Here is a 25,640-nt window from a genome sequence, read left to right on the forward strand (position 1 = left end):
CCAAGGGGGCTTTTCTGCCCTTTGTCAGACCTCAGGCCTGTGGAGCCCAATATGTGACTTGAACTGCCCATGCCCCAGGGAGGATGTCTGCCCATGTAACCTCCCTTTTCCTCTGAGTCCCCTCCCACGGTCACAGGTCCTAACCTGATAATTTCTCTGCTCTTCTACCCAATTACATGTGAAATCTTCCTTATAGCCTTGGTTGTATCTGAGTCTTTCTACCATTTTCCAGTTAGTTTTCAGTGAGAATAGTCCCACATGTAAATGTATTTTTGATGTGTTCGTGGGGAGAGGTGACTTCTATATCTTCTTATTCCTTTGTCTTGATTGATCTCCCCTTGTTGATTTTTTTTTTAAATTGTATACTTAGAGTAATATAAATATATTACTTTGCTTTTCGTGTTAAGCACTATGTACCATTTAGAATTATAAACCTGAAGGACAGAGCGAACATTTAGGAAAACATAATGTGTCTTACTAGAAACAGTATTGACTTGGAATATAAGATAGCCTTTTGACAAAAATGTGTGCAAATAAACTTTTTGCCACAAGAGCTTTGAAAATATAGTCAATGACCTTGGAATAGTCTTCTTGTGGACTCTTCAGTGTATCCTCAAATTCAGGGCATTTGAATCATGAAGTGGGTAAAATGGTGTCAATTTTAATTTAATTTAGTTCCACATACATTTTTTGAGCAATCACTGTGATATGCATGTGTTATATTGGACACGCAGCTTACGTCGTCTAGAGGAAAATGTATGAGGCACAAGAAGGAGGCTTCAATTCAGGTTCCTCAAATAACTAGTTGTCTGGGCCTCAGTTTCTTATTCTCTGAGATGTAGACAGCATGACCAAAATGTTAGTAGTTTCTTATTTCCTGCTCAGTTTGCTTCAAGTTTCTATTATGAATGAATATTTGAGTATATATGTATATTTGTAAATATGTATGTATATATCTGTATGCACATACACACACATATAAATGTTATATGGCAACTCAAGTTTTCCTAAACATTTTACACAAATTAAGTTTTATGTTTTTATTCTTTTTTATTTTTTGGCATAGTGTATTCTAGCATTTATCTACAAATTATATTTCTTTTCTGGGTATAAAATGTAGTATCTTCTTTCTCTCAGGGATTTTTCTCACTGAAATTAACTTGTGAAACATGAGGGCATCAGGGCACACTGCTGAGTCAGGCGTCTCCCAGTGTGTTCACAGTCTTGCTGGGCTTATATTTATTTAACGGGGTATCCTTAATTACCAAGCATGTTTGCAGGTTGCAAGGAACCTAGGAATATGTATAAGGAAATTAGACAAGTGTCATTAATATTTGATCTATATGATCTTCCAAAAGTATCTCTCAGTTACTTTGCAGTTTCAAATATAGGGATAAATCCTTCTGCCTCATAAAGAGAGTGAAACAAATACTTAGGAAATTTTCTTTCTTCTTTTTTCCATCTTATCCTATCCGTAAGGGAACATCAGACTTCTGCCTTTTCAGGAACTGATTATCCAGTGGTAAATTATTCCTGACCTTTGATCTACTCTTTTTATTTTTCTTCTCTTCTTCTTTTCATATTTGATACCCACTGGTATTTCTATACAGAGTGTGTAGGATGAAATCTAAACCAATTTACATGGTATTTTTCAAAAGGTTTACTCTGGAGGCAATTATTACTGTCAATTTAATGGACATTTAAAAACTATATGTGTTATTCATACTATCAATGTCCCATTAGCTTATTTTGTTTGGAATCAGCTGTATCAAGAGATTTTTTAAAAAACTGCAACTATGCATGCACAAAGATAATGACTGCTCATCACCACCTGGCCAGCACACATTTATACCAAGGCTGTGATTTCAGTGTTGAGCTGAGGATAGATGAAAACAAAAAAAAAGCTCAAACACATGGGAATATTTTTAGGCAAGCAAATATCAGAGAGGTTAAGTCTGAGACAGATAAGAAGGAGCTTCAGTTAAAGGGTTTAGTTGCTTGAAATACTGACCTCTCAAGCACCCTTTATATCCACGTGAGAGAAGATTTTACTAATTACACAGGCTAACAGCTCATTAAGAATACAGCATAGGGGGAGATCTTCAAGATGGCGGAAGAGTAAGACGTGGAGATCACCTTCCTCCCCACAGATACACCAGAAATACATCTACACATGGAACAACTCCTACAGAACACCTGATGAACGCTGGCAGAAGACCTCAGACCTCCCAGAAGGCAAGAAACTCCCCACGTACCTGGGTAGGGCAAAAGAAAAAGAATAGGGACGGGACCTGCACCAGTGGGAGGGAGCTGTGAAGGAGGAAAGCTTTCCACACACTAGGAAGCCCCTTCGCGGGCGGAGTCTGCGGGTGGCAGAGGAGGGCAGCTTCGGAGCCGCGGAGGAGAGCGCAGCCACAGACAGGGGTGCGGAGGGCAAAGCGGAGAGATTCCCGCACAGAGGATCAGGGCCGACCGGCACTCACCAGGCCTAGAGGCTTGTCTGCTCACCGGCCAGGGCGGGCAGGGCTGGGAGCTGAGGCTCCGGCTATGGTCGGACTGCAGGGAGAGGACTGGGGTTGGCGGCGTGAACACAGCCTGCAGGGGGTTAGTGCGCCACGGCTAGCCGGGAGGGAGCCCGGGGAAAAGTCTGGACCTGCCGAAGAGGAAAGAGACTTTTTCTTGCCTCTTTGTTTCCTGGTGCGGGAGGAGAGGGGATTCAGAGCGCCGCTTAAAGGAGCTCCAGAGACGGGCGTGAGCTGCGGCTATCAGCGCAGACACCAGAGACGGGCATGAGACGCTAACGCTGCTGCTGCCGCCACCAAGAAGCCTGTGTGCGAGCACAGGTCACTACCCACACCTCCCCTCCCGGGAACCTGTGCAGCCTGCCACTGCCAGGGTCCCGGGATCCAGGGACAACTTACCCCGGAGAATGCACGGCGCGCCTCGGCACTCCGTGCCCCTCCCTTCCCGAGTGAGCCAGAGCCCTCGAATCAGCGGCTCCTTTAACCCCGTCCTGTCTGAGCCAAGAACAGACGCCCTCAGGTGACCTACACGCAGAGATGGGACCAAATCCAAAGCTGAACCCCAGGAGCTGTGAGAACAAAGAAGAGAAAGGGAAATCTCTCCCAGCAGCCTCAGGAGCAGCGGAGAAAATCTCCACAATCAACTTGATGTACCTGCAAATGTGGAATACCTGAATAGACAACGAATCAGACCAAATTGAGGAGGTGGACTGTGGGAGCAACGATATATATATTTTTTTCCTCTTTCTCTTTTTGTGAGTGTGTATGTGTATGCTTCTTTGTGTGATTTTCTCTGTGTAGCTTTGTTTTTACCATTTGTCCTATGGATCTGTTTATTTATTTATTATTATTTTTTTTAGTATAGTTTTAACGCTTGTTATCATTGGTGGATTCGTTTTTTGGTTTGGTTGCTCTCCTCTTTCTTCTTTTCTTGTCTTTTCTTTACTAGTTTTTAATTTTTTATTTTTAATAATTATTTTTTATTTTAATAACTTTATTTTATTTTATTTTTATTTATTTATTTCTTTTTTTCTCCCTTTTATTCTGAACCGTGTCGCTGACAGGGTCTTGGTGCTCCAGCTGGGTGTCAGACCTGTGCCTCTGAGGTAGGAGAGCCGAGTTCTGGACATTGGTCCACCAGAGACTTCCCGGCTCCACATAATATCAAACAACGAAAGCTCTCCCAGAGATCTCCATCTCAACGCTAAGACCCAGCTCCACTCAATGACCAGCAAGCTACAATGCTGGACACCCTGTGCCAAACAACTAGCAAGACAGGAAAAAAAAAAACACCCATTAGCGGAGAGGCTGCCTAAAATCATAATAAGGTCACAGACACTCCGAAACACAACACTAGATGTGGTCCTGCCCACCAGAAAGACAAGATCCAGCCTCATCCACCAGAATGAAATCCAAATGAAAATAAGGAAACACAAGCTTTAAATGATACATTAAACAAGATGGACTTAATTGATATTTATAGAAAATTCCATCCAAAAACAACAGAATACACTTTCTTCTCAAGTGGTCATGGAACATTCTCCAGGATAGATCATATCTTGGGTCACAAATCAAGTGCTGGTAAATTTAAGAAAATTGAAATTGTATCAAGTATCTTTTCCAGCCACAACACTATGAGACTAGATATCAATTACAGGAAAGAATCTGTAAAAAATACAAACACATGGAGGCTAAACAATACACTACTTAATAACCAAGAGATCACTGAAGAAATCAAAGAGGAAATCAAAAACTACCTAGAAACAAATGACAATGAAAGCACGACGACCCAAACCCTATGGGATGCAGCAAAAGCAGTTCTAAGAGGGAAGTATATAGGAATACCATCCTACCTCAAGAAACATCTCAAAAAAGCAACCTAACTTTACATAGAAAGCAGTTAGAGAAAGAAGAACAAAAATACCCCCAAAGTTAGCAGCAGGAAAGAAATCATAAGATCAGATCAGAAATAAATGACAAAGAAATGAAGGAAACAGTAGCAAAGATCAATAAAACTAAAACCTGGTTCTTTGAGAAGATAAACAAAATTGATAAACCGTTAGCTACACTCATCAAGAAAAAAAGGGAGGAGACTCAAATCAATAGAATTAGAAATGAAAAAGAAGTAACAACTGACACTGCAGAAATAAAAAGGATCATGAGAGATTACTACAAGCAACTAAATGCCAATAAAATGGACAACCTGCAAGAAATGCACAAATTCTTAGAAAAGCACAACCTTCTGAGACAGAACCAGGAAGAAATAGAAAATATGTACAGACCAATCACGAGCCCTGAAATTGAAACTGATTAAAAATATTGCAGCAAACAAAAACCCAGGACCAGATGGCTTCACAGGTGAATTCTGTCAACATTTAGAGAAGAGCTAACATCTATCCTTCTCAAGCTCTTCCAAAATAGAGCAGAGGGAGGAACACTCCCAAACTCATTCTACAAGGCCACCATCACCCTGATACCAAAACCAGACAAGGATGTCACAAAAAACAGAAAACTACAGACCAATATCACTGTTAAGCATAGATGGAAAAATCCTCAACAAAATACTAGCAAACAGAATCAAACAGTACACTAAAAGGATCATACACCATGATCTAGTGGGTTTTATCCCAGGAATGCAAGGATTCTTCAATATACTCAAATCAATCAATGTAATGCACCATTAACACCATTAACAAATTGAAGAATAAAAAGCATATGATCATCTCAATTGATGCAGAAAAAGTTTTCAAAAAATTCAACACCAATTTATGATAAAAACCCTCCAGAAAGTAGGCATAGAGGGACTTACCTCAAAATAAAGTCTGTATATGACAAACCCACAGCCAACATTGTTCTCAATGGTGAAAAACTGAAACCATTTCCTCTAAAATCAGGAACAAGACAAGGTTGCCCACTCTCACCACTATTATTCAACATAGTTTTTGAAGTTTTAGCCACAGCAATCAGGGAAGAAAAAGAAATAAAGAATCCAAATCGGAAAAGAAGTAAAACTGTCACTGTTTGCAGATGACATTATACTATACATAGAGAATCTACCAGCATAAAGACACTACCAGAAAACTACTAGAGCTAATCAATGAATTTGATAAAGTAGCAGGATACAAAATTAATGCACAGAAATGTCTTGCCTTCCTCTATAATAATGATGAAAAATCTGAAATAGAAATTAAGGAAACACTCCCATTTACCATTGCAACAAAAAGAATAAAATACCTAGGAATAAACCTACCTAAGGAAGCCAAAGATGTGTATGCAGAAAACAATAAGATATTGATGAAAGAAATTAAAGATGGTACAAAAAGATGGAGAGATATACCCTGTTCTTAGATTGGAAGAATCAACATTGTGAAAGTGACTATATAACCCAAAGCAATCTACAGATTCAGTGCAATCCCTATCAAACTACCAATGGCATTTTTCGCAGAACTAGAACAAAAAATTTCACAATTTGTGTGGAAACACAAAAGACCCTGAATAGCAAAAGCAATCTTGAGTAAGAAAAACAGAGCTGGAAGAATCAGGCTCCCTGACTTCAGACTATACTACAAAGCTACAGTAATCAAGACTGTATGGTACTGGCACAAAAACAGAAATATAGATCAATGGAACAAGATAGAAAGCCCAGAGATAAACCCACACACATATGGTCACCTTATTTTTGATAAAGGAGGCAAGAATATACAATGGAGAAAAGACAGCCTCTTCAAAAAGTGGTGCTGGGAAAACTGGACAGCTACATGTAAAAGAATGAAATTAGAACACTCCCTAACACCATACACAAAATTAAACTCAAAATAGATTAAAGACCTAAATGTAAGGCCAGACACTCTAAAACTCTTAGAGGAAAACATAGGCAGAACACTCTATAACATAAATCACAGCAAGATCCTTTTAGACCCACCTCCTAGAGAAAGGGAAATAAAAACAAAAATAAACAAATGGGACCTAATGAAACTTAAAACCTTTTGCACAGCAAAGGAAATCATAAGATGAAAAGGCAACCTTCAGAATGGGAGAAAATATTTGTAAATGAAGCAACTGACAAAGGATTAATCTCCAAAATATACAAGCAGCTCATGCAGCTCAATATCAAAAAAACAACCCAGTCCAAAAATGGGGAGAAGACCAAAAGTGTCATTTCTCCAAAGAAGATATACATATTGCCAGCAAACACATGAAAGGATGCTCAACATCACTAATCATTATAGAAATGCAAATCAAAACTACAATGAGGTATCACCTCACACTGCTGAGAGAGTGGCATGGACATGTATACACTGCCAAATGTAAATAGGTAATGGGAAGCAGCTGCATAGCACAGGGAGATCAGCTCGGTGCTTTGTGACCACCTAGAGGGGTGGGATAGGGAGGGTGGGAGGGAGACGCAAGAGGGAGGAGATATGGGGATATATGTATATGTATAGCTGATTCACTTTGTTATAAAGCAGAAACTAACACACCATTGTAAAGCAATTATACTCCAATAAAGATGTTAAAAAATAAGAAATAGTACTAACACCTTGAAAAAAGAGAAAATACAGCATAAAGAAGATCAATTATGAAGTCAAAAAGGTGAAAAAGAGAAGTGGAGCCACAGTAAACTAAATGCAGGTTCCCTGATTTATGGGTTTTTTTTTATCATGTGCAATGTGGATTAAGTGGACTGAGTTGCTAGGTGCCAGATGTAAGCCAAAGAAAAGACATTGGCCCAGGGTGGCCATATGAGTATTGATGGGGAACAATAATAATAATACAGTGCCAGGCAGTCTAGTGGTTAAAGTTTAAAATTTTCAGGAGTATAGCATTTTTGCAATGTAGCAATCATATTGATACACAATATCTTTCCTCCTTTTCCTAGAAATAAAGTACTAAGTCAGAAATGTAAGATTCTGATATAATTGGAGATATTACTGAGGTAAATGTGTAATTTTGAGGACAAGAGAAGTGCTTCTAAAAGGATTTCTTAATACCAGTAGTTTGAACTATGTGTAGTAATATAAGCTATATTTGTCAAACTCCTACAGAATTTGCCATTTAGACATATTTATGATAATAAGATCCACTATACTTAACCCAGTCTTTAAAATCTTAAGTGAAAATTGGGTTCCTTGAGATATTAGTACTGAGTGAACGTTCAGGATCAGATTCATGTACAAGAATGAGATAGTTCACCCATATCAGACACAGGCAATTAAGAAGCACAAAGGAGAAAGAGATTATTGGAAATTCTGTATGCTCCCCCGCCCCCCAAGCCCTTTCTTCCCACATTGGACATACATGCACATTCTGTCTCCAAAAAAGATTTTGTAGGCTTACCTACAAAACAGAGAGAGCATTTACATTATGAAACATCTCCATTTTTGCCCTAGAAAGTGTAAAGCTTTAGGACATTTTGCAGGGAGCCATAAACCATTAATCCATAGATTTGGAGTTTGTTTACTACTCCAATTAACAACTACTAATAATAATTCTTTAGGCCGGGACAAACTGCTAAGTGCTTTTATAGATAAGACTCTTCTTCCTAGTAAACATTACTAATCTCTTTACCTGGGATTCCAGTTGACAAGGGCATTAGACTCATTTACCTCCTTTTTTTTTCTCCCCCTGGGCTGCTCCCTCTACCCCCCCACACACACACATCAGAAAATGGGGGAATAGATCCTAGACCAGCTGCTTTAATAAATCTTTTTCTTCCCAAATACTAATCAATGAAATATAATTGAGTCAGATTTACAAAAACATTTTCCAAAGCCTGTAAATATTCAAGCATATAATGAAATTTTGCAACCCTTGTAAACTTTAGTTAAAAAAAAACAAAAGACGGAGAAGCATGCCTATAATTTCTAGTAGAACTAGAAACCTTCCAAAATTAAAGAATGAAATAATCATGGAGATGATGATGATGATGGTGATAGTAATTAAGCTCTCATAATTTATCAAACACTCTTCTATATTTACTTGTATTATAAGACATAATTATTTTCTGGGGTAGAGACTATTATTTTTGCCATTTAACAGATGTAAAATGGGGGCATAGAGAAATTAAATGACTTAGCCAGGTTTGTACAGCTAGTAGATTCTGATGCCATTGATCAAATCCAGGAAGTCTGACTTCAAAATCCATGCATTGACTGTTTACTCACATATGAGAAGAGCACAGATATTTCAAATTCAATATATTTTTATTAATAAAACTGGATAATAAAAGAGAAGCTATCTTATTAGAAAATAACAGTAGAGGATCAGTTTTGTTGATTATTACTGTTGCAAAAATGAAATAGATTAAATATTAACATTAATGAATAAGGACTAATTTGTTTGAATGGCTGTTATGAACTCAGTGTCTTGTGATGGGCTATAAGACACAGATGAAGTAGGAGATATAGCAGACAGCATAATACCTGCCAAAAAAGACTAGAGGTTGAGTTACAGGTTATGGCAAATGAGATGTATTTAAGTATCAACATCACAGAGGTGATAATGGAAGCAATTTACAAACTGAGGTAATTTGTCCAAATATATGTGATTATCATGCCAAAATTCTAAGTTAGAAATACTTTAGTAGAGCATGACTCACAATGTTATTTTCATTTGTAAAATCCTAAATAATGTGAAGGCTGATAAACTAAACTGAGAAAAGAATGGTAAACAAGAAAGAGAGAAGTATTACCTATATTGCCATCTGTTGGGGAAATGAACATCTGTCATGTTGAATGAAAGATGAAGCTTGGAAATTCCCAAGGAATCACAACAGCTAGAACTACTATTTAAGATCAAAAACAGACTTCAAGACTAATTTAGATATATTAATTTGAAAAAGATACTTAAAGGAGGAAAACCAAAACTCCAATAAGTTAAAAACTATGGCTTTTAAGATTTCCAGACATAATTTTAGATTAAATTAGAAAGGAATTGTGCTGGAGAAAGAGTATTGTCAAAACTTGTTTCCAGAGTATGTTCTATGGTCTCTGGAAGTATCTTGTTTTTTGACTAATAGATCCATGCATGTCACAACATATGTAGGCAAAAATCCTAGCCTGGATTTAGTCTCAGTTCATACATGGCATTTTGAGTACAATTTGCTTCTTTGCGTCAAAATTTCATTTTCTGTAGAGTGGATGGGATTGGATTAAGTGATACTCAAGGCTACTTTCAATTGTACTCCTATTAATGCTGTGTATCTATTAAAAATATCCTGTTAATAATTGCATGCTTGAAAAAATATTTTATAGATGAAAATTGTGTTCCTAGAACTTCCTATTATTATTATTTTACATCTTCAAAAATCTTACATCAGTATCTTTTCTCTCCTTTAGGGTGGAGTTAGTGGGTTGACTGGAGAGCTAGAATTTGGAGAAAATGGAGGCAATCCCAATGTCCACTTTGAAATTCTTGGAACCAACTATGGAGAAGAGCTTGGCCGAGGTGTTCGCAAAGTAAGACCAGACACATTGATAAATTTTCTTTTTCCTATAGTAATATGGTTTTGTTTGATTGTTCTCCATGCAGTACAATCACGGTATGCATTAAAGTCTGTACTGTAGTTTGAGAGAGAAGAAGAGGGGGAAGAATTAGGCATTTAGATGACCTTACATACTTATCAGAAGTATTAATCAATAAATTGTATCTGTGCCTTAGAATAAAGGGAAAAAATTAAACCGATCATTGCCTAGGGAGCTAGCATAATCTTCCGTTCATTATAATACTAATTTTTATAAAGTAGTGAATTTAATATTTATGCAATGCATAGCTACTTGGTTTTTAGCTTGTAACATGCACAAAATCAGAATAAGAGCTTTGATAAATTTTATATATTAAGAGGGAAGGTTTACTATAAAATGTGACATTACAGTATTTCAGCATCTATGCCGTGTAATAAGTAGAAAAAAAAATGGTTTGCAGGACATGGACTCTTGTTTTATACTACAGATCACATGTAAGAAGTTGAGCGCCAATAAAGGATGTTTCATGAAATACTGGGCCAATAACTTTCTTAAGGAGAAATGTAAAAACCCTGGAGAAATGACTTTTCTACAGTTCTGATTTGCCATTTTTATATATTTTGGGTAGGGAAAAACCTAAGTTAATTGAGTGTGCATACAGAGTTCATAGCTATAAATCTGTAACTGTATAAAGTTGGCTGCATTGAAAGTAAAGTCTTCAGTAGATGTTTCTTTCCAGTGCTGAGGTGTAGGATGCAGAAAAGTGTATATAAATTGAAATTTAGAGTTATTCTAATGAGCAATAAAAACCTCTTGGTAAATTTAAGCTAGAGAAGTTGAAACTATCTTAATGTGTTTTTAATTGTTTTATAGTGAAACGTAGCAAACATACAGAAAACTACATAAAGCACAAGGATAGTTTAGTGAATTATTGTAAAGGAAACACCCACTACTCTGGTAAAGAAGTAGAACATATCAAGCATCCCAAAACCCCCATTATACTTCTTGTTGACATCCCTGACTTCCCTTCTCAGTAGTATCACTCTTAGTCTGAAATTTATGATATTAATTTGTTTACATTTTAGTATAATTTTATCACCTAAGTGTGCATCATTAAATATTTGTTTTTCTGATATTTCAATTTATCAATGGACACAATATAGTATATATTCTTTCTTCTTGCTTTTTATATTCCTCGTTGTGTTTGTGTTATGCATTCTTGTTGTTAAATGAAGTTGTTGTTTAATCATTTATATTGCTGTATCTTTTTTTATGTATAAATGTGTCACAACTTGCTGTGGTCTGTTTCTGCTTTTAGGCTATCATAAGCAATGATATTATGAATATTCTTAGACGTATATCTTGGATATATTCTCTTGTACTTGTGCATGTATTTCTGTAGGATTTGTATCCAGGAGTAGAATTGCTGCAATACAAGAAAACATACACTGAACTTTACTAGATAATCTCAAACCTATTTTCATAGATATTTACCAATTTATATACCTCCATCAGTGCTACAAATTCAAATTGCACTAAATGTTGGTTTTGTTACACTTTTAAATTTTTATTAAGTTATTCAGTGTATAATGATATATCTTTTTATTTTGATTTGCATTTCTGTTATTATAAAAAGATTCTGCATCTTCTGCATTTGTTTGCTCCTCGGGTTTCTTTTTGAGTTAATTGCCCATTCAGGTCCTTTGGCCATTTTCCTATTGGGTTATATTTTGTGTGTTTTTTTTTTTTTAACATCTTTATTGGAGTATAATTGCTTTACATTGCTGTTTTAGTTTCTGCTTTATGACAAAGGGAATCAGCTATACATATACATATATCCCCATATCTCCTCCCTCTTGCGTCTCCCTACGATCCTCCCTATCCCACCCCTCTAGGTGGTCACAAAGCACGGAGCTAATCTCCCTGTGCTATGTGGCTGCTTCCCACTAGCTATCTATTTTACATTTGGTAGTATATATATGTCCATGCCACTCTCTCACTTTGTTACAGCTTACCCTTCCCCCTCCCCATGACCTGAACTCCATTCTCTGCATCTGTGTCTTTATTCCTGTCCTGCCACTAGGTTCTTCAGTAACTTTTTTTTTTTTTTTAGATTCCACATATATGTGTTAGTATACAGTATTTGTTTTTCCCTTTCTGACTTAGTTCACTCCGTATAACAGACTCTAGGTCCATCTACCTCACTACAAATAACTGAATTTTGTTTCTTTTCATGGCTGAGTAATATTCCATTGTATATATGTGCCACATCTTCTTCATCCATTTTTCTGTCAATGTAAACTTAGGTTGCTTCCATGTCCTGGCTATTGTAAATAGTGCTGCAGTGGACATTGTGGTACATGTCTCTTTCTGAATTATGGTTTTCTCAGGATATATGCCCAGTAGTGGGATTGCTGGGTCATATGATAGTTCTACTTTTAGATTTTTAAGGAACCTCCATTACTGTTCTCCGTAGTGGCTGTATCAACTAACGTTCCCACCAACAGTGCAAGAGGGTTCCCTCTCCTCCACACCCTCTTCAACATTCATTGTTTGTAGACTTTTTGATGATGGCCATTCTGACCGGTGTGAGGTGATACCTCACTGTAGCTTTGATTTGCATTTCTCTAATTATTAGTGATGCTGAGCATCCTTTCATATATTTCTTGGCAATCTGTATACCTTCTTTGGAGAAATATCTATTTAGGTCTTCTGCCAATTTTTGGATTAGGTTGTTTGTTTTTTTGATACTGAGCTGCATGAGCTGCTTATATGTTTTGGAGATTAATCCTTTGTCAGTTGTTTCGTTTGCAAATATTTTCTCCCATCCTGAAGGTTGTCCTTTCATCTTGTTTATGGTTTCCTTTGCTGGGCAAAAGCTTTTAAGTTTCATTAGGTCCCATTTGTTCATTTTTGTTTTTATTTCCCTTTCTCTAGGAGGTGGGTCAAAAAGGATCTTGCTGTGATTTATGTCATAGAGTGTTCTTCCTATGTTTTCCTCTAAGAGTTTTAGAGTGTCTGGCCTTACATTTAGGTCTTTAATCCATTTTGAGTTTATTTTTGTGTATGGTGTTAGGGAGTGTTCTAATTTCATTCTTTTACATGTAGCTGTCCAGTTTCCCCAGCACCACTTATTGAAGAGGCTGTCTTTTCTCCATTGTATTCTCTTGCCTCCTTTATCAAAGGTAAGGTGAACATATTTGCATGGGTTTATCTCTGGGCTTTCTAAATGTTCCATTGATCTATATTTCTGTTTTTGTGCCAGTACCATACTGTCTTGATTACTGTAGCTTTGTAGTATAGTCTAAAGTAAGGGAGCCTGATACCTCCAGCTCCGTTTTTCTTTCTCAAGATTGCTTTGGCTATTCAGGGTCTTTTGTGTTTCCATACAAATCATGAATTTTTTTGTTCTAGTTCTCTGAAAAATACCATTGGTAGTTTGATGGAGATTGCGCTGAATCTGTAGATTGCTTTGTGTTATATAGTCATTTTCACAATATTGATTCTTCCAATCCAAGAACATGGTATATCTCTCCATTTGGTTGTATCATCTTTAATTTTTTTTTTTTTCTTGCGGTACACGGGCCTCTCACTGTTGTGGCCTCTCCCGTTGCGGAGCACAGCCTCCGGACACGGAGGCTCAGCGGCCATGGCTCACGGGCCCAGCCGCTCCACGGCATGTGGGATCTTCCCGGACCGGGGCATGAACCCGTGTCCCCAACATCAGCAGGTGGACTCTCAACCACTGAGCCACCAGGGAAGCCCAATCTTTAATTTTTTCATCAGTGTCTTATAGTTTTCTGCATACATGTCTTTTGTCTCCTTAGGTAGGTTTATTCCTAGGTATTTTATTATTTTTGTTGCAATGGTAAATGGAGTGTTTCCTTAATTTCTCTTTCAGATTTTTCATCATTATTGTATAGGAATGCAAGAGATTTCTGTGCATTAATTCTGTATCCTGCTGCTTTACCAAACTAATTGATTAGCTCTAGTAGTTTTTATCATACATCTGTATTGAAATTTTTCAAAAGGTTTTTCTGCATCTATTGAGATGATCAAATGGTTTTTATTCTTCAACTTGTTAATATGGTGTATCACATTGCTTGATTTGCATATATTGAAGAATCCTTGCATTCCTAGGATAAACTGCACTTGATTATGGTATATGATCCTTTTAGTGTGCTGTTGAATTCTGTTTACTAGTATTTTGTTGAGGATTTTTGCATATATGTTTATCAGTGATATTGGTCTGTAGTTTTCTTTTTCTGTGACATCTTGTCTGGTTTTGGTATCAGGGTGATGGTGGCCTCGTAGAATGAGTTTGGGAGTGTTCCTCCTTCTGCTGTATTCTGGAAAAGTTTGAATAGGATAGGTGTTAGCTCTTCTCTAAGTGTTTGATAGAATTCGCCTGTGAAGCCATCTGGTCCTGGGTTTTTGTTTTTTGAAGATTTTAAATTAGAGTTTCAATTTCAGTGCTTGTGATTGGTCTGTTCATATTTTCTATTTCTTCCTGGTTCAATCTTGGATGGTTGTACTTTTCTATGAATTTGTCCATTCCTTCCAGGTTGTCAATTTTATTGGCATATAGTTGCTTGTAGTAGTCTCTCATGATCTTTTATATTTCTGCAGTGTCAATGGTTACTTTTCCTTTTTCATTTTAATTCTGTTAACTTGAGCCTTCTCCCTTTTTTTCCTGATGAGTCTGGCTTATGTTTTATCAATTTTGTTTATCTTCTCAAAGAACCATGTTTTAGTTTTATTGATCTTTGCTATTGTTTCCTTCATCTCTTAATTTCATTTATTTCTGATCTGATCTTTATGATTCCTTTCCTTCCACCCACCTTGTTTTTTTGGTTGTTCTTATTTTTCTATTTGCTTTAGGTGTAAGGTTAAATTATTTATTTGAGAATTCTTTTCTTTCTTGAGATAGGATTGTATTGCTGTAAACTTTCTTCCTCGAACTGCTTTTGCTGCATCCCATAGGTTTTGGGTCATCATGCTTTCATTGTCATTTGTTTCTACGTATTTTTTAATTTCCTCTTTGATTTCTTCAGTGATCTCTTGGTTATTAAGTAGTGAGTTGTTTAGCCTCCATGTGTTTGTATTTCTTACAGATCTTTTCCTGTAATTGATATCTAGTCTCATAGCTTTGTGGTCAGAAAAGATGCTTGATACGATTTCAATTTTCTTAAATTTACTGAGGCTTTCTTTGCATCCAAAGATGTGATCTATCCTGGAGAATGTTCCATGACCACTTGACAGGAAAGTATATTCTGTTGTTTTTGGATGGAATGTCCTATAAATATCAATTAAGTCCATCTTGTTTAACGTGTCATTTAAAGCCTGTGTTTTCTTATTTATTTTCTGTTTGGATGGTCTGTCCATTGGTGAAAGTGGGGTGTTAAAGTCCCTTACTATTATTGTTTTACTGTTGATTTCCCCTTTCATGGTTGGTAGCATTTGCCTTATGTATTGAGGTATTCCTATGTTGGGTGCATAAATATTTATAATTGGTATATCTTCTTGGATTGATCCCTTGATCATTATGTAGTGTCCTTTTTTGTCTCTTGTAATAGTCTTTGTTTTAACGTCCATTTTGTCTGATATGATTACTGCTACTCCAGCTTCCTTTTGATTTCCATTTTCATGGAATATCTTTTTCCATTCCCTCACTTTCAGTCTGTATGTGTCCCTAGTTCTGAAGTGTGTCTCTTGTAGACAGCATATATATGTGTCTTGTTTTTGTTTCTGTTCAGCCAGTCTGTGTCTTTTGCTTGGAGCCTTTAATCCCCTCACATTTAAGGTAATTATCAATAAGTATGTTCCTATTTCCATTTTCCTAATTGTTTTGGGTTTGTTTTTGTAGGTCCTTTTCTTCTCTTGTGTTTCCCACTTATAGAAGTGCCTTTAGCATTTGTTGTAGAGCTGATTTGGTGGTGCTTATTCTCTTACCTTTTGCTTCTCTGTAGAGCTTTTGACTTATCCATAGAATCTGCATGAGATACTTGCTGGGTAGAGTAATCTTGGTCATGGGTTTTTCCCTTTCATTGTTTTAAGTATATCCTGCCACTTCCTTCTGGCCTACAGAGCTTCTGCTGAAAAATCAGCTGATAAGTTTATGGGGATTCCCTTGTATTTTATTTGTTGTTTTTCCCTTGCTGCTTTTTAATATTTTTTCTTTGTATTTAATTGTTGATTGTTTGATTAATATGTGTCTCGGCATGTTTCTTCGTGGGTTTATCCTGTATGGGACTCTCTGCACTTCCTGGACTTGATTGACTGTTTCCTTTCCCATTTTCAGGAAGTTTTCAACTATAATCTCTTCAAAAATTTTCTCAGACCCCTTCTTTTTCTCTTCTTCTTCAGGGACCCCTATAATTCAAATGTTTGTGCATTTAATGTTGTCCCAGATGTCTCTGAGACTGTCCTCAATTCTTTTCATTTTTTTTTCTTTATTCTGCTCCATGACAGTTATTTCCACCATTCTATCTTCCAGCTCACTTATCTGTTCTTCTGCCTCAGTTATTCTGCTATTGATTCCTTCTGGTGTATATTTCATTTCAGTTATTTTGTTGTTCATCACTGTTTGTTTGTTCTTTAGTTCTGCTAGGTCCTTGTTAAACATTTCTTGTGTTTTCTCCATTCTATTTCTGAGATTTTGGATCATGTTTACTGTCATTTCTCTGAATTCTTTTTCAGGTAGACTGCCTATCTCCTCTTCATTTGTTTGGTCTTGTGGGTTTTTACCTTGCTTCTTCATCTGCTGTGTGCTTCTCTGTCTTCTCATTTTGTTTAACTTACTGTGTTTGGGTTCTCCTTTCTACAGGCTGCAGGGTCGTAGATCCTCTTACTTCTGTTGTCTGTCCCCAGTGTGTGAGGTTAATCCAGTGGCTTGTGTCAGCTTCCCGGTGGGGTGGGTGCTGGTACCTGCTTTCTGGTGTGTGGAGCTAGATCTTGTCCCTCTGGAGGGCAGGGCCTTGTCTGGTAGTGTGTTTTGGGTTTCTGTGAGCTTAGTATGACTTTAGGCAGCCTGTCTGCTAATGGGTGGGGTTGTATTCCTGTCTTTCTAGTTGTTTAGCATGAGGCATCCAGCACTGGAGCTTGCTGGCCATTGGGTGGAGCTGGGTGTTAGTGTTGAGACAGAGATCCGTGGGAGAACTCTCACTGATTAATAATCCATGAGGCTGGGAGTTTTCTGTTGGTCCAACGTCCTGGACTTAGCTCTTCCACCTCAGAGGCTCAGGTCCAACTGTCGGCCGGAGCACCAAGCCAGTAGTTGTTCAGTAGTTGTTCGGTAGTTGTTCTGTAGCCGCTGGTCCACAAGTAGAAGTATTCTTGCTATACTTGTGGGGAGGAAGGTGATCTCCACATCTTAATCCTCCTCCATCTTGCAGGTCTCCTCCTTTTTCATACTAATCTGGTTACCCTTCTTCATCACCCAAACCTACCCCAGGGTGCAGCGTGGAAGCAGCTCCACTCTTTAATTCTGATAATTTATCTGTAAATTCTGGTGAGTTCTCTGCATATCATCTGTGATTAATGATTTCATCTCTTCTTTTCTAATTTTTACACCTTTTATTTCTACTTGCTTAGTGTACTGACTAGGGCCTCTAGGACAATGTTGAATGAAAGTAATAATAATAAACATCCTTGGATTATTATCGATATCAGAGAAAAAGATGACAGTATTACACTACTAAATATAATGTTTTCCTGTTTCTTTTTTATTAACTTTGATCAGATATAGGAAACTTCATGTATTCCTAGGATAAACCTAATTTTTATACTTATATAAAATTATGTTAATGTTTACATAATTTTTTTTTGATTTGCTACCACTTTTCTTAAGGTTTTTACATTAATGTTCATGATTAAGGTTACCTGAAATTTTCCTCTGTTGGATTTTGATACTAAGATTATGTTGGCCTCATAAAATGTGGTGGAGAGCGTTTCCTCTTTTTCTATTCTCTATGAGTTATGTAAGATTGGAAGAATTTCTTCCTTGAGTGTTTGGTAGATGACCTTATGAAGCCGACTTGGACTAGAATTTCCTTTGTGGGAATATTTTTTATTACTGATTCTAGTTTTTCATAGTAAATAAAAATAAAAATCATATTTTCTAATTCTTCTTGTAAAGCTAAGAAACTATTTTTATGATGTTTTAAAGTTTTTTTTTCTTTTCTGTATGTATTGGCATAAAACTGCTAATAATATCCTTTTAAATATCTGAAACATTTCAAGATCTGAACTTATTTTTATTTCTGAATAGTTTTCTTTATAAATAGCACTCTTAAATTGTTATTATAAGGCTTCTACTTCTGATAATGCTTTCTTCTGTAAATAATATCTTTGTCTGCTATGAATAGAGCTAAAGCAATTTCCCTTCCATTAATATTTGAATGCCATTTCTTTTTACTATCCTTTACTTTTAACTTTTCCTGTATCCTTTTGTTCCACACATTACTCTTAAAAAAAACTATATAATTGATTATATGATACCAGTTTGACTATTTATGCCTAAAAGCAAGAGCATTACATGTATTTAAATGAAATATATTTAGTAATACATTTAGAGTTAAGTCTACCATCTTGTACATTCTACCATTTTGTACATTCTATTTGACTTGCCTAGTGTAGGTTCCTTTTTTGTCCTTTCTTGCCTTCTTTTGGATTGTTAATATATATTTTTTAATTTCCTCTTTCCTCCTCTATCAGTTTGTAAGTTATATACTGTTTTTATTTATTTAATAGTTCCTCTAGAATTTACAACATGCATACTTTATTTATCAACATCTAAAGTTAATATCATCATCCTCCTCTCAGATAACAAACATACTTAACAACATTTTAACTTTATTTACTTAATGTATCTACCTCTCACATAAATAGATTATTATTCTTCATGTTTTTAATGTTACCTTTTTGTATTCCAAAAAGTCTTGCCCTTACTATTTTGTGCAATAAACATTTATTTATATGTACCCACATATTTTCTACTTTCTTTGCTTGTTTTTCCTTCCTGCATCTGTATCTAGAATTGCTTTTCTTCTGCCTGAAGTATAACTTTTAAATTTTCCTCTTTTGATGGTTTTCTTGTGGCCCTATTTCTCAGTTTTTATTTACCTGAACGTGTCTTTATTTCATCTTCTTCCTTTAAACATTCTTTCCCTAGACACAGAGTTTCAAAATGCTAGTTTTATTCTTTCAGCACGTTCATGATATCACTGTACTGGTTCTGGCTTCAGTGTTGTTGTTGATAACTCTGCTGTCTGTCTCACTGCCAGTCATCTTCTCTTACCTCTCTGGCTGAGTTTAAGATTTGTCTTTGTTTTTATATTTCGGCATTTTCGCTATTGAGTGTCTCAGTGTGGACCTCACTCTAATGTGCATGGGTGTAGCAGGTTTATGATGGCAAAACCTGTGGTTATCAACATAGGATTTATGGTGAGTGAACAACTAATGCTAAGTATCTGGTGTTAGAGCTAAATTCATGAATCAGGAAGGACTTAGAGAGCATCAAAGATTACCATTAAGTCATAGAGAATTTCAGAACTATTGGCAAAAGTCTGTCTTAGAGCCAATTCTCTGCCTTCAAATTTATGTATTTAGTAATAAGAAATGAGTTACATTTATCTAGAGTCAGGTGGAAACAAAATAATTAAACTAGAATCATAAAATAAATTTAGTATAAATATAACTGAAGGTTCAGAAAATGAAATTTTCACAATTTTTTAGCAGAAAGTAATGTATATTTCTTTGGAGTTTTTGTCACTTAATTACTTGTGGAAGATATCAGAAAACATTTTTAGACCTTATTATAATTGTGAAATCAGGATTAGTATATAACATTACCTATTTTGAAAAAAAAGACTTTTGTACACATTAAGTTATACATACAGAAATGATTTCATTTGCAGTAGAACCTATGCAGATACAAGTAAAAGGTCTTTATATGAATATTACTTAATTCCTTATAAAAACTTTATGTCTTTTCCTTCCTCCCTACTCCCTATTATTATTCCTAAGTTTATGTATAATCATTTTGCATCAGGTTTCTTCTTTCTTCCAATATCTTTTGTGTAAACTACCCCATGTAATGTTATTATTACTTTTCCTAAAGCCTTGTGATTCTAATACTACCGTATTTTACCAAAATACTTATCCTAATTCAGTAAGAAGGTGTATATATATACAAGGATGATCATTGTAGTCCTATTCTAATAGAAGCTGAGAGGAAAGTGTTTCAAGAAATAGAGGGGGATTAGCAATGTAGCAGAATAGCAGTAATATAAGGACTAAAGAGAGTCCATTGAATTTAAGAACTCAGGGTTCATTAGTAACTGAGGAGAGACAGAGCAGTTGGGTTAGGAATGTGGCTGCTAACATCAGACTGTTCAAATTCTTGTTGCATTGCTTAAAACCAAGGGACATTGGGCATGTTACTAAATTCAGAGGTAGGTATAACCTAAATGATTTAGTAATGTGACGGGTTCAGAACTGTGCCTAGTGCATCAAAAAATATTGCAAATAATTGCTATTTATGAGGAAAATCTCAGTGGAGCAGTAATGCTTGTTAAATTGTAACAAATTGAAAAGTAAAAAGGAAGGTGATTAGTAGAGTAAGTAAGGGTAAATACCATATTAACCTGTTTGGCTATGAGAGTGGTCACTAAATGACTTTGTGAAATGGAGGGGGATAATTTTCAGAATGTAAGAGAGATGAGTATGCTTGAATGCTCGCAGATCAAGGCAGCAGGGAATAAGAGAAAGAAGATAAAGGATAGACAGGTGATCACTGATGGAAGTCCAAGAGAAAGAGAGACAGCTGGATCCAGAATTAGGTGGAGTACTTAATCTTAGGCACCAAGGACATCATTTTCCTGAGGGATGGGGGGAAGGAGAAAGGAGAGAATGGTGTGAGTGCAAGCAACTTTTCACGTGTGCTGTCAAGATGTTAAGGAAATTGTTAGGAAATATGTTATCTTTTCTTGGACAAATGGGAGGTGAGATTATCTGCTAGGAGAGAAAGTATAGCAGAAAACATTAGAGATAATGAGGTTGGAAGTTTATAGCCAGTGAATAAGTTTTGAAAGAGCTGCTGATGCAAACCAGAGAGAGGAAATTAGGGAACACGGAAGAATTGCCAGGCAGGTCTGTTGGCTCATATGAAGTTAGAGACCAGAAATTCATTGTAGCACTAGTCTACATGGCTTTCTTATTTTTTTATCCAGCAACATTCAGTGGACAGAATGAATTTGTGTTAATGTAGGATTGGGATTTCATTAGACTGCTTTTGTTTTGTTTTGTTTTATTGTTTCTGATAGCAGTACAATGAGGCAGTGAGGGTAAAGATATTGTCAGGAGAAGGGCTGAGGTGGTGAAGCATGAAGTCTCACTTGGATATTTATGCTACTGAAGGCAGGAGGAGTCTCAACAACAGGGAGAAAGCATGGCTTGAGAGGATAGAGCCCTCAGCAAGTGTGAAGAAACTGATATTGCTTGGATGAAGTGAGGGAGCTTCAGAGCCAGGAAGCTGTGTTTGAAGAGAGAGACGTGTAAATTCATGATTGGAAGGGTGGATGGCTTCTAGACAATGAAAAATTCATAATTTTAAGGGTGGAAGAAGCAGGCTTCATTCAGCCTTCTAAGATTAGTGTAGTTCCAGGATCAGTGTAGTTGCTTTGCCTTGCTCTGAATTCAAAGTCTGTAATGTGTTATCATTGCCATTCAGTTAAAATGAATCATTTACTTCAAATTATGCCTACTTTATTCTTAAATAATATTAAAGAACTCCTGTAATCATTTGTTTATGTTTCTATACTCTGATTCCCAAATTGTATTGAAACATTCCAGTGCACTGACATAAGAGACCATAAATATTTACAGTGCCTTTTACATTGTTGACACTCAAAAAATATTAAGCATTGTTAATTTTTAAATATTGATTTGTTTTTATAACTCAAATATTTTTCTATCAAACTGCAATTTTAATTAATTACTGAATTTATAAAGTTTCAAATCTAGCTCTCAAATAACTTTAAGAGTATTATGAATTAGTTTGTAGATTGCTAGCTCCATTTATAAATGGGGCAGTTCCTTCACATGGACATTAGTACATGTATAATATCTTCAAAGATACTTATCAAGGGAAAGCTTTGCCATGCAAATAATTACAGTATAGATTTACCTGACCTGTGTCTAAAATTAAGTTTCCATTCCCAGTATCTCTAGGTCTCAAAAAGAGTGAATGGCTTTCCAATTGATGAACTGTCAAGTTGTCAGTGTTTATTCTGCTGCCAGTGGCTAAGTGTATACAATGCCTGCAGCCTTATCACCTTGAGCAGGGGTACTGTCAGCTCTCATAAGCTAAGCAAGGTTATTTCTGTATAGGATTTGAATGTGAGATTGACCAAGTCCCAGATTTTTGGACTAGTCTCAGCCCTCTTGGCATTGTATGAGTGGAGATTTCTTTTTTTTTTTTTTTAATTTGGTGAGAATATGAAAAGGATTATTTAGTTTTCACTGATGCTGATGAAACAAAGGTTTTTCTTGTTTTGATATTTTGTACATGTTGTTTTACTTTGATGTAAGGTGGTGACTCATTCAGTAGATGCTGTATTCAAGGTGTTAGACACTGTGTATCCTTGAAGATAAATTAGGTAAGCCAAATTTTGAAATCATCAAGGTTTTCTATATCCTTAAACTTTCTCCAAGAGTATGGTTGTTCCTGTTTCTTTTCAGCACAATATAAAATTTCCGAGAAGAATAATTTAAGTAATAATATCTTATTCAATCTTCTAAAACTAAATTTATTAGTAGACATTAAAGTAAAGATTAAATTAAATAGTTAATTTAAAGGATCACTTTGTGTTTTTTTCTTAGAAGAGGAATTGACACGATAGGTTTTTTGCTTGTCTGAAGTCTTCTTCATTTGGTTTGGTTTTACTAATGCTACACACTTTTTATTGTGAAGACTGAGCTTCAACATTAAAATTTAATACTCTAGATTTAATGTCTTTGAACTTTATCACAAACAGGAAAATAAGGCCAGGGAAAATAGATTAAAACTGGTTTCACAACCAATCTTAATTGCACAGTAATGCTTAGTATCTTCATAAAATTGTTTTCTCATGTAAGTGGATGAAATAAAATGGTACAGCTGTGATATTCTAGCTCCTAGGTATAATTTTTTTTTTTTTTTCGGTACGCGGGCCTCTCACTGTTGTGGCCTCTCCCGTTGCGGAGCACAAGCTCCGGACGCGCAGGCTCCACGGCCATGGCTCACGGACCTAACCGCTCCGCGGCATGTGGGATCCTCCGGGACCGGGGCACGAACCCGCGTCCCCTGTATCGGCAGGTGGACTCTCAACCACTGCGCCGCCAGGGAAGCCCGGTATAATCATTTTTTAGGTAGGTTTAGAATCTTTACTCAGGTCTCCAACATTAAATCCACAAATATAAAACGTACAGCTCTGTATTCTTGGGAAAAATTTACTGTTTTTGCAAAGGGTATTATATAGATTGCCATTGGTCCATTTTTAATGAATTGAAATGTTTTACTGCCTAGTGCTTAGGAAGAGGAAATAACAGCCTTGCCTTCAAATGGCCAATTATTAAATAGAGTACTGTTATTCTTCAGTGTTGTATTTGTATTCTGATTCTGCAGTATCTAAAATAACATTTTCCTTTTCATATTACCCTGCTTTATGTTTCTCTCTAGCACTTTTTGCAAACTGAAATTATATACATACATGTAATTATATATACAATCCTCATATATGTGCATATATATGTGCATATATACGTGCATATATAATTTATATACACACAGGTAAATATAATAAATTTACTAGTTTATAGTCTGTCTTTCCCATTACAATGTGACTTCATGAGACAAGAATGTTTCTTTATTTTTGCTATATCCCCCAATGCATGGCATATAGTAGATGTTCATTAAGTATTTAATGAGTGAACTAATGAACACATGTGCATACTGACATAAGAATCTATAAGATTCTTCTCTGCATCTAAAAGTGTAACAGCCATGTTTTTCCTTTATTCAAATGAAAAATAATAAATATGTGCACATGAATTATTGTTGATATGCCACACTAGAAAGTGTTTATGTGATTACACCATTTCCATCATTGTATTCTTAATGCCTAGCAGAGTTGGCCCCTTGGGCACCAAAAATATAGTCATTTATTTTAGTGGTTATTAGGAAAAATTTTGTGTAATTTGTTTGCAGGGAATCATTGCGAGTAGGGAAATAGTGGATTGATTATTTTAGCAAATACATTGGTTATTCTAAGCAAAATGGAAGGGCCCACAGACGTGCAGGCTTGTTGCGAATTATTGGTATTTGTAATTCAAGATCACTTTCAACTAAGCTAGATTTAATATTTTGTAATGGGGAAAACTACATAGCCTTTGCTGACAGACACACCTGGGTTGAAATTCTGTCACTGACTGTGATTTTAGGACTAAACCCAGTGAGTCTCAATTTCTTTATCTGTAAAATTTGAATAATAATATTTATCCCTTAATATTGTAAGGATTAAGTGAAATTATGTTTGTAGGTTACATAATGAGAGATAATTAAAATAATGCCAATTTGAAAATGGACAGTAATCTGTGTGATTCATTTTTAAGCCAATATAAGAAATGCAGAGTCTAGTTGCTCTTCTGACAAGAAATTGCTATGTGAGGCAGGGGAAGAATTTCATTTTCGGTGTGATTGACAGAGCATTATGCATGGCAATCACAGTGATAACATGAAAAATTAACATTTTTGTTTTGTTTATTGTCCTTTCTGAATCTAAAATTCTGCACGTCTGTTAATCAAACTTGTGAGGGCTACAGTTCAATGGGAAGCTAATATTGGAGAATCTAGTAGCCAACATAGCCTGCATAAACCCAGTGTTTATAATTAAACTCATTCTTGGAAAATCTGCCATCCTTATTTACTGTCATATTTCCAACAATAAATTTATATCTTGGAAGGCATATATCATGGAGAGAATCTAGAAATTGCTGTGAACTGGCAATCTATTGTGAACTCTCCAGCTTTTTTTGTCCTCCCACCCTGCTTTACATATAATATACATGATAAACTTAGCTCTGTGAGTTTTTATTTTGATGCATCTTCAAGAAAATATTTTGTACCCCAAGGTCATGTGATATTCAATCTAGTATCTTATAAAATTTCTAATATGTTAGACCTTCAAAATTATTGATCATGGCAGTTTCCTGATGGTTAAAGAGAATGCTGCACTCTTGAAAAGTCTATACTGTGGACGGGATCATTTCTGATTCAAAGGGAACCCATCTCCTATTACTACATAGAAGAGAGAATCCAATGATGTATCTTATGATGTATCCAATGATGTTTAGAGTTACTGTGACCTCTGGAAGAGTTAGCTGTTGTTTGGATTGAGATGACTTCTGAGAGAGTCCTGCTTCAGGCAGGACTAGCTGCTATTGGCATGCAGACTCTTAGTAAATGTTTACAGACATGTATGTGCTCACAAAGAAACCCAGAGAGTCTGATTCATCAGTTCACATGCTGAAGACTGACTCGGTTAAGAGTTCAGTGCCATACCTGATACAAAGGAGGCAAGGTTCAGTTTCCTTCCTAGTCTATTGGACAGCACCC

The 25,640-nt window shown here is 36.1% G+C and overlaps 1 protein-coding gene across 3 annotated transcripts in view; it reads left to right on the top strand.

Annotated features, from left to right (window-relative positions):
• GRID2 (glutamate ionotropic receptor delta type subunit 2) overlaps positions 1-25,640 on the top strand; it is a gene marked incomplete at both ends in the record, with an annotated part of 1,377,541 nt that overhangs the window by 826,305 nt on the left and 525,596 nt on the right. For all 3 annotated transcript variants that reach the window (XM_082652914.1, XM_082652913.1, XM_082652915.1), the window contains one exon: positions 9,860-9,979. In XM_082652914.1, coding sequence (XP_082509040.1) covers positions 9,860-9,979 — 120 coding nt within the window. The remainder of the gene's footprint in view (positions 1-9,859; positions 9,980-25,640) is intronic.

The sequence above is a fragment of the Grampus griseus genome (genome assembly GCF_964374135.1).
Source record: "Grampus griseus genome assembly, chromosome: 4".
Classification (NCBI taxonomy): domain Eukaryota; kingdom Metazoa; phylum Chordata; class Mammalia; order Artiodactyla; family Delphinidae; genus Grampus; species Grampus griseus.